Source organism: Agrilus planipennis, unplaced genomic scaffold, assembly GCF_000699045.2.
Source record: "Agrilus planipennis isolate EAB-ADULT unplaced genomic scaffold, Apla_2.0 scaffold49, whole genome shotgun sequence".
Classification (NCBI taxonomy): Eukaryota; Metazoa; Arthropoda; class Insecta; order Coleoptera; family Buprestidae; genus Agrilus; species Agrilus planipennis.
In genome coordinates, this window is record NW_020438913.1 from 1237690 (window position 1) to 1247991 (window position 10302).

Genomic DNA, 10302 nt, shown 5'->3' on the forward strand with positions numbered 1-10302 from the left:
AATTATTGTTTTTAATTATTTATTATATATACTATTTTATATCTACAATTGTGTAAAATTTCAGTGGAAGCGTTCGTAACAATTCTGATATAGGGGTAGGGATAGACTCCAAATATTAAATTTATAATTAAACAAACCGTCCAAGCAACGGCATTTATAAAAATTTTGCACTGTTGAACGATTATCCATAATTTTGATTATGTAATTATGTAAAAAGTAAAATTTGAATGAATGTAGAAAAAACCTTATGGGAGTTTAATTCGGATAAAAAGTTATATTTAATTCTGCATTTCCCTGTATTTTGATAACCGCGTTCCGAAATTTCGAAATAAATCGTACATGCTTGGCCATCTATACGCAGAAATGAGAAGACAATGGAAATAGTTCATAAAAGAAAATTAATTACTGTTAGATAAATAGATAACAGTAATATATCGATCTGGACTAATAAATTAAATGTACTTTTCCTGCTTTTCTGTCATGAGATCGCGTCATCAAATTGAATCAGCGGCAAAAGAACGTTTCTGTATTTTCGTTCTCCTTTTTTCTTTTCTCTTTTCGAACAGGCGTTAAAGCACTTTGTCGCCAGTCGCTCAGGGTTACAAGCAAAAAGTACATCGACGCCCTCTTAACTGAGAAACAGCAAAAGTCAGCCACCAACATCGCCCTTTCTAATGAAAGTGTAAAATTGAAGTCTTTATCATATTTCGCAGAAATAGAAAGAAAATAACGAGGCGCAGACTAATGTGCTTCCGATTTTAAGAATGTCTAAAGTTGATAAGAAGATTACAGTAAATATAATAAGGGTGGCGTTTCCATCTGTATGTATTGTGTATTAGGGGTTGTTTCTTTTTATGAAAAATAAGGGCGCGACAAATTCACATATGACGCGCCGAAATTTGGAAATTTACAATTTATAAATGTATCACGTTTTTAGGCTAATAAAACTCTCCCCTCGAATAAATTCAATGCCACAAAAGGACGGGTCAATTTAGTGATTAAGAATTTGTTTCCAAAAGAGATGAGTGCATCCTTTCTTTTTTTGGGCAAAAATGTTCAACAACAAAAAAGAGACAATTTTTTACGAAATTGTATTTTTCCATCCCTCTATTCAACCATATCTTCATAAGTGGTAATGCTAACTTGCATTTCGAGTCAGGGTTTTTTTTTTAAAAAACGACAAATTCTTTTCTTTTACGACAAATTTGCGACAATTAATCCACTATCGGCTTTTGCAATTTTTAAGTGGTCATCTAAAAATATCTCCCGCTTCTTTGAAAAATGTCCTAAACTAATCCAACTCTCAAAATCATTCAAAAGAAGGATAATAATCCTCAAAAGCTTTAAATCACATTTATTGGACTTCATTATTCATACGATTCATTTCACTTCATTATTCATAGGAAAATATGGCTGAACGTATTTGTACAAATTATCCTATATAATGTCGTACTTCCATAGATGACGATAGACTAATAGATGACTCTATATAAGCAAAACGTTGGAAAGTATCAAAACCACTTAATCATCGCGCTATGTAGGTATGACCAGAGGTACGGGGAAGTTTTGTGCAAAATGAGACCTAGAACCCCTTGTAGATTTCGTTATATATAAATGAAAAGTCCCTGATTTAAATCAATTCAATCAGGGTCGCAACAACGTTACAATTTGACTGGGTGCTCGCCAATAAATGACAAAAAAAGGTCATTTAGGCTAAAATACAGACCACTTCGAATTATTTTATTCGATTAAGCTAACGTGCCTATCACGTTGAGGTTGGCTACGCCGGGATTCGTTTTCAGCAAGTAGATATCCACACAAGTGGACCTTGTTGGAGCATACGTAATCCTAAAATGTGACATCGTGCTACAGATGGCGTTTACTGCGCCATTTGTAGTATTTTGCAAAACGCACTGTTAAGACAGCAGGTAAAAGTTGGTCTGTGTTCAATCGGAGCTGCCTGCAACGCGCTGATGAGATCCAAAAAGACCGAAATCGCGATTCGCGTCTGGCAGTTTCGACAGAATACAGACCACTTCGAATTATTATAGTCAGTTAGGCTATTCATGCCCGAGCACCCGTGGACTCCCCCTTCTTGCGCTCCTGAATTCAATGCTTTTTGAGCCATCTTAAAAAGGAAACAATCAAATTTTTAGAATATAAGAAACTATTAGTGAAATTTTGGAAATTTAGGCTTATATGAAATCTATTTAGATATTTCGGCTTTCAGTAGCGTTTTTAAATTTATCATTAACTGCTACTTTGTGTTATTATTTTAAAAAGATTTATATTCAAACTGGATAATAACGGAAGCGATTTATCAAATTGTCGTGTTTTTAAATTCAGCATCATTTCTAAACTATCACATCGCTGAATTTATAATTAAACGCAGAATGTTAACACACGCTGATGTAAAAATGTAGTAGGTTTTCATGCTTTACATATATTTACTTCGTAATTTATTGCATTTTGAAAATATTCCAGATGTTCCATCGAAGTCTCTAAAGACTAATTATGAAACTTATACAAGAATAAGAATATCAATTGTACAAAAAATTCTAATGATTTTCTATATTTATGGTTAATTATTGACCCTGTCCAAATTTATACGGTGGGTGTTACTTTCGGTCGGTACTGCACAGTACTTCACACATGCTATTTAGGAAACCTTTAATCTAGTAAAGCTGTAAACGTTTATTACAAGAGTTCTACATTGAAAACTCCAAATTTAGTTATTTTATCTATATTAACCTTTAGTTATCTTTACATTAATCTTACATTATTTTTCAACAATAGTTTCATTTTACAATCCCTATTTGATATTCACAAAATGTTATCAATTCTCTTGTCTTTCCATTAACTATTTGCGAACAGTAATGTAATCTAGGTTTACCTCTACTCCACCTAACTCCTGTTTCTGTCACTAATATGTCTCTGACTAGACCTTCATACCTGAAAAGGTATTCTATCAACCTATCTCGCCTATTTTTTATTAATTTTCATATAGTCTTCTGTTCTTCCATTCTTTCTAAAACCTCTTCATTTCTAACCTTCTGTATCCACGGTATCCTCATCGGTCGCCTGTAACACCACATTTCGAATGTTTCTAACCTTTTCTTTTCCTCAACGCCCACCATCTATGTTTCGCACCCGTCAGCGCTGAGCTCCTAACATACACCTTTAACAATCATTTTCGAATTTCTAAATCAGTCGTTCGCGAACATAGAAGTGACTTCTTTTTATTGAAGGCGACTCGACCCTGCGCTGTCCTCTGCTTTTGTATCCTTACTAGTCAGTCACTTCTTCTAAAATTTTGACCTTACAACCCAATATTATTTTCTATTTTTTTAAATCCTCGTTAACTGATTCAGTGACATTCGTCCCATGTCCCAACATTCTCACATGTTTTATGCTTTCTTCCTCTTTTTTACATATCACAACCCCTACATTCGTTCCCTGTCCTAAATCTTGCTACCACACTTGTCCCCTTTCCCTCTTGTAAATACTTTGGCGCCCATTATCCCTGACAGTCCCTCCATATAATCCCCTTCATACCCACCAAATATCCAGATATCTCTTAAATCCTCTCCCCTTATTATTTCCTTGCATCTATTTCCCACCAATTTTTCAACCTTTTTCCTTTCCTTGAACCATTCCCTCATCTGCTCGTGATTTATTTTTATTATCTTTAAGGCTCCCTCTCTTTCCCTATCATATCCACTTTTTATTCCTATTTTCATTACCTTCTTCCTCCATATTTCTTTCCTTCTTCTAGCATTCCTAATCCATCCTCATATTTTACTACCCTTTTTATTGCTTCTTCCTACATTTTATCTCACTTCTTATTACATAGTCCGACGTATATCCTTTTTATATATCTTTTGTAGAATACTTCTACCTGCCTTTTTTATTCCCATCCCCAAAATTTTAACACTCACAAGGAAATTAAAACCTATAGGGTACTTCCCTTTGACTTAGAATTAGAAAGATTGGCAAGAAGCAGTGCCTTATTATAGCACAAATAAAAGGGAACAATCCAAAAAACGTAAAGGACTCGACTAGGTCCTTACGGAAAATAACTCTCTGTCAAACTCTTTAAAATTTCGGATTCTGGTATTTCGTCGTAAAAACTCATCTTTTTTTGAGATATGGTCCCTTAAAGTTGCATTCTTCCTTAAGGACTTTTAAGGTACAATTATACTTATTGTACGTATTGTATATATTCAAGTATAAACGCATACGTTGATGTATTGTACCTATGTGTTTGGGGACTGATTTTGGAAGGAAACTTAAAACATGGAATAAATCTTCAAAACTCGATTTCCGGAACCGGTTTTTTTTTTTAATTAATAATTAAACGATTCTGCCCTGGATATCCTTAATGGGCAATCGAAATAGTTCCATCTATCTTCCTCTAAGTGTGTTTTCCTGCAAGGTTTTAAGTAAAGTTTTATTAACCCCGTTTTTAATGTTCCGTATCTCAGGATGAGAAAACGAAACCCTTAAAATCAGCACTACAAATAAACTCGAAGAATCAGTGCTTTTGTTGAAGTAAAACGTAAAACCTCGATAATAATTCGTTGTGTAAATAAGCTTCAGACGTTTTCGACCTTTCGACCACAGTTTTCTCTCGCACAACGGCGTAAAACGACGCTGGACGGAAATACTTACTCGATATTTTTAGTTTCCTTCAAAGAGTAATCAACAGATGCGAAAAGGGATTTTTATGGGTCACTAATGTCGTCAACGGTGTACCACTGACCCGTTAAATGTTCCGTTCGACAGTTTCCTACGTCTTACAAACACCACGCCGCATTGCCACTAACCAATAAATACAATCAATGGATTACGAACACACAATTTCACGCTTTGACGAAACTACAAATTTATTACTAACCATAAGTCCCTAACCCGTAACTAAATGAATTTGGAGCGATACTGTTTACGAAAATTCCTAAAAAAAGTTGATAGAGTTGACCTCTACTGTACTAAAGTTAATTACAGTGAGTGGATTCCGTTTATTACGACCTTGGTTATAGCGACGTTAAATCTAAGTCCCTAAATTTAAAGCATACTTTAGTACATAATTCGTGTGGCTATAGCGACTTCGGGTATAGCGCCCAGTTCGGGTGTAGCGACTTTTTTTAATGAATCATTTGGAACAAATCCCTAGTAATCTCATGCAGATATAGCGATTGAAGTTGGCCGCCAAAGACAGAAAGAGCTTTCTTATCTTGTTCACTCCTAGATCTAAATGCACATTTACTGTCAAAAAAAAGGCGGAAATCGTTTCAAAATTGAAAAATAGTAAGAACTATACATATGTGTCTGTATTTCTTTACCCTGGACTGTAAAAACTTCCGGATATAACGACGGTATTACAGAGTCCGTTCGTCGTCCTTACACCCGAAATCCACTGTATATTCATAATATCTACTTTATGTACCTAGGTATGTTTAAATAGGTCTGTACCTTTGCAAAAACAATAGAAAATTATTCCGTGGTGGAAAATGGTACTATAAAAAATGTAGTACCTACTCTTCATTTTCATTTGCTCATCTTTCTACTTTTCACGCTTATTTTTCTAAAACCAAAAGCTTCGGAAAACCACCATATAGTCAAAACCGTTCTTGACGTGCAGGTCATACAATTTATGAAGTAAAAACTACAAACAATTTCGGCATAAGAAAATAGTATAAAAGACTAATTTTCAGTGGTTCTAAGTTCTAAGTTTTCATTAGCAGATTTCCCTTTTAACACTTAAGTGACAACTTTGACAATATGAATAACGAAAAGCAATTATCTTATTTTTACATCCTCAAGTAGAAACCAAAACAAAAAAAAGAGTAGATACTTTGATGTTTGTTTTTAATAATAATCTATTTCGAGAAAGAAAGAGATCTGGAAATTCCCCAACGAATATCCAGGTGTAGGTATCTATCTATATTTTTTGACTCCTGTTTTTCTATTTAATTCGTACAGTTCGTGATATTATGAGACCGGATTTGACTATAAATACGTAAAATAGTATTCATTTAAAATTTCGGCGGTGTAATAGTGACGTACCCCCTCCAAATAGCAAACACGTGTACCACCACGAGGCTCGTGAACGGCCGTACGTGGTCGTGGTGCAGATGAAACTTTGTCAACTGACGAACGTCACCCCTACAACTAGACGAAATCATCCCCTGAATACTGGCGCAAAAAAAAAGACGTGCATTCAAACTGCCACAACGGATTTCATAACTAGAAATCGTACACCAAGGGAAAAAAAAAGAAAAAAAAATGAATGCAAAACAAAAAAATCTTACCACCTTGCTTACGGACAGGCATCGTCACGTCGTGGATTTTCTCCGTTTGTACGGGTTATGTCAGCAGCAGGTCTCTGTCTTGTGTCACCACGTGAAAAACCGTTCGATGCTTTCGATTGGCATCCGCGTACAAGACGACGCCGAAATTAAAAAGTTTCCGCCCGTTTCACAGCATCAAATAACGTTAAAATTTGTTCTGTCTATAAGGACAACGACGTCAATATGGCGCAAGGGCCCGCTAGCATTTAGTTATAACACTGGCTCCGCTGGGGAAGTTAGTTCGATTCTCGACGTAATCTGATGGGGTGGTTGCGTACTGAAAATAGATATCGGCTTCGACAGCTGTTGCCATCTAGCCTGGACGACGCGGAAAAGGGCGTCGCGACGGAGACGGTGACGGCAGCGGCGCAATGCCGTGACGCTTGCATCGCGACACCAAGCGACGCTTGCTGATAACTACAAGCAATATCAAGGCAGCGGTTTCTCTCCCGTGAATCAGTTTTTTTGTTCTGTATTATCCCACGGGATCTGCTCATTTCATAAAAGTATCGTATCGGACCCGCACACACGTTCCCTAGGCATTTACTATAAGTTAATAATTGAATAGTAGTAAATTAATACATAATACCTACTAAAGGGTAGGTATCAAACCGTAAAGAACTATTTATAAGAGTAAATAAGAGGGAGGGTGGGGTATTACTTAGTGTGACGAAATATGACAAGAGAGGAGCAGGTCCAAGAAAATGTGGCGTTCGCAGTCGTCAATTTTATTTTAATTTTTTCAACTTTAATAGTTCTTAAATTTTTTATTACGATAGAGTCATTTTCATTGTCATTCTTAATATTATATATAAAATAAATTACGAGTGCTGTCAGCACAGGGTAAAGTAGTTTGTAAATGAAAGTTAGTATCAGCAATTTCATATGCTGAAGAATACGATGTGTTGCATACCTATTTACAAATAATTCCTTTAAATTTTAATCACTGATTACTATACATCTATTAAAAAACCATAATGGCCGACATCAGTGACAATGCGACAACAATTGAAAAAGAATGATGGCCGATAACAGCAACAATTAGAAAAGAATGATGGCCGACAACAGCAACAATTAGAAAACAATGATGGCCGACACTACGTCATAGTGGAGCAATAAAAATGGCCGACTATTGACAATACGAATAAATCTAGAGCNGTTTTCAGCAAGTAGATATCCACACAAGTGGACCTTGTTGGAGCATACGTAATCCTAAAATGTGACATCGTGCTACAGATGGCGTTTACTGCGCCATTTGTAGTATTTTGCAAAACGCACTGTTAAGACAGCAGGTAAAAGTTGGTCTGTGTTCAATCGGAGCTGCCTGCAACGCGCTGATGAGATCCAAAAAGACCGAAATCGCGATTCGCGTCTGGCAGTTTCGACAGAATACAGACCACTTCGAATTATTATAGTCAGTTAGGCTATTCATGCCCGAGCACCCGTGGACTCCCCCTTCTTGCGCTCCTGAATTCAATGCTTTTTGAGCCATCTTAAAAAGGAAACAATCAAATTTTTAGAATATAAGAAACTATTAGTGAAATTTTGGAAATTTAGGCTTATATGAAATCTATTTAGATATTTCGGCTTTCAGTAGCGTTTTTAAATTTATCATTAACTGCTACTTTGTGTTATTATTTTAAAAAGATTTATATTCAAACTGGATAATAACGGAAGCGATTTATCAAATTGTCGTGTTTTTAAATTCAGCATCATTTCTAAACTATCACATCGCTGAATTTATAATTAAACAAACCGTCCAAGCAACGGCATTTATAAAAATTTTGCACTGTTGAACGATTATCCATAATTTTGATTATGTAATTATGTAAAAAGTAAAATTTGAATGAATGTAGAAAAAACCTTATGGGAGTTTAATTCGGATAAAAAGTTATATTTAATTCTGCATTTCCCTGTATTTTGATAACCGCGTTCCGAAATTTCGAAATAAATCGTACATGCTTGGCCATCTATACGCAGAAATGAGAAGACAATGGAAACTTAATAGGATGCGCTAGCCATCTATCATAGAGAACGTGAAGGTAATTTCATTTTCTTTATACTACTTGCGACATCTGTTGTACGAACAATATTCAAATTTAAATTTTAAGTTTTTAAATCATACAAGCTTTAAAATTTTACTAAGTTCTAAGTTTTCATTAGCAGATTTCCCTTTTAACACTTAAGTGACAACTTATGAATAACGAAAAGCAATTATCTTATTTTTACATCCTCAAGTAGAAACCAAAACAAAAAAAAGAGTAGATACTTTGATGTTTGTTTTTAATAATAATCTATTTCGAGAAAGAAAGAGATCTGGAAATTCCCCAACGAATATCCAGGTGTAGGTATCTATCTATATTTTTTGACTCCTGTTTTTCTATTTAATTCGTACAGTTCGTGATATTATGAGACCGGATTTGACTATAAATACGTAAAATAGTATTCATTTAAAATTTCGGCGGTGTAATAGTGACGTACCCCCTCCAAATAGCAAACACGTGTACCACCACGAGGCTCGTGAACGGCCGTACGTGGTCGTGGTGCAGATGAAACTTTGTCAACTGACGAACGTCACCCCTACAACTAGACGAAATCATCCCCTGAATACTGGCGCAAAAAAAAAGACGTGCATTCAAACTGCCACAACGGATTTCATAACTAGAAATCGTACACCAAGGGAAAAAAAAAGAAAAAAAAATGAATGCAAAACAAAAAAATCTTACCACCTTGCTTACGGACAGGCATCGTCACGTCGTGGATTTTCTCCGTTTGTACGGGTTATGTCAGCAGCAGGTCTCTGTCTTGTGTCACCACGTGAAAAACCGTTCGATGCTTTCGATTGGCATCCGCGTACAAGACGACGCCGAAATTAAAAAGTTTCCGCCCGTTTCACAGCATCAAATAACGTTAAAATTTGTTCTGTCTATAAGGACAACGACGTCAATATGGCGCAAGGGCCCGCTAGCATTTAGTTATAACACTGGCTCCGCTGGGGAAGTTAGTTCGATTCTCGACGTAATCTGATGGGGTGGTTGCGTACTGAAAATAGATATCGGCTTCGACAGCTGTTGCCATCTAGCCTGGACGACGCGGAAAAGGGCGTCGCGACGGAGACGGTGACGGCAGCGGCGCAATGCCGTGACGCTTGCATCGCGACACCAAGCGACGCTTGCTGATAACTACAAGCAATATCAAGGCAGCGGTTTCTCTCCCGTGAATCAGTTTTTTTGTTCTGTATTATCCCACGGGATCTGCTCATTTCATAAAAGTATCGTATCGGACCCGCACACACGTTCCCTAGGCATTTACTATAAGTTAATAATTGAATAGTAGTAAATTAATACATAATACCTACTAAAGGGTAGGTATCAAACCGTAAAGAACTATTTATAAGAGTAAATAAGAGGGAGGGTGGGGTATTACTTAGTGTGACGAAATATGACAAGAGAGGAGCAGGTCCAAGAAAATGTGGCGTTCGCAGTCGTCAATTTTATTTTAATTTTTTCAACTTTAATAGTTCTTAAATTTTTTATTACGATAGAGTCATTTTCATTGTCATTCTTAATATTATATATAAAATAAATTACGAGTGCTGTCAGCACAGGGTAAAGTAGTTTGTAAATGAAAGTTAGTATCAGCAATTTCATATGCTGAAGAATACGATGTGTTGCATACCTATTTACAAATAATTCCTTTAAATTTTAATCACTGATTACTATACATCTATTAAAAAACCATAATGGCCGACATCAGTGACAATGCGACAACAATTGAAAAAGAATGATGGCCGATAACAGCAACAATTAGAAAAGAATGATGGCCGACAACAGCAACAATTAGAAAACAATGATGGCCGACACTACGTCATAGTGGAGCAATAAAAATGGCCGACTATTGACAATACGAATAAACCTAAAGCTAAAATCTTTTTTTTAATTATATACATATA

The 10302-nt window shown here is 35.9% G+C and overlaps 1 protein-coding gene across 2 annotated transcripts in view; it reads right to left on the minus strand.

The window, feature by feature from the left end:
- LOC108733410 (disks large 1 tumor suppressor protein) overlaps nucleotides 1-6677 on the minus strand; it is a 436917-nt gene extending 430240 nt beyond the window's left edge. The window contains exon 1 of one of the 2 annotated variants that reach the window (XM_025973523.1): nucleotides 6315-6677. In XM_025973523.1, the coding sequence (XP_025829308.1) occupies nucleotides 6315-6333 (19 nt within the window). In that variant the 5' untranslated portion in view covers nucleotides 6334-6677. Of the gene's footprint in view, nucleotides 1-6311 lie in introns of both variants that reach the window. The other variant, XM_025973522.1, reaches the window with a different exon arrangement.
- Between the last annotated feature and the right edge of the window lie 3625 nt (nucleotides 6678-10302).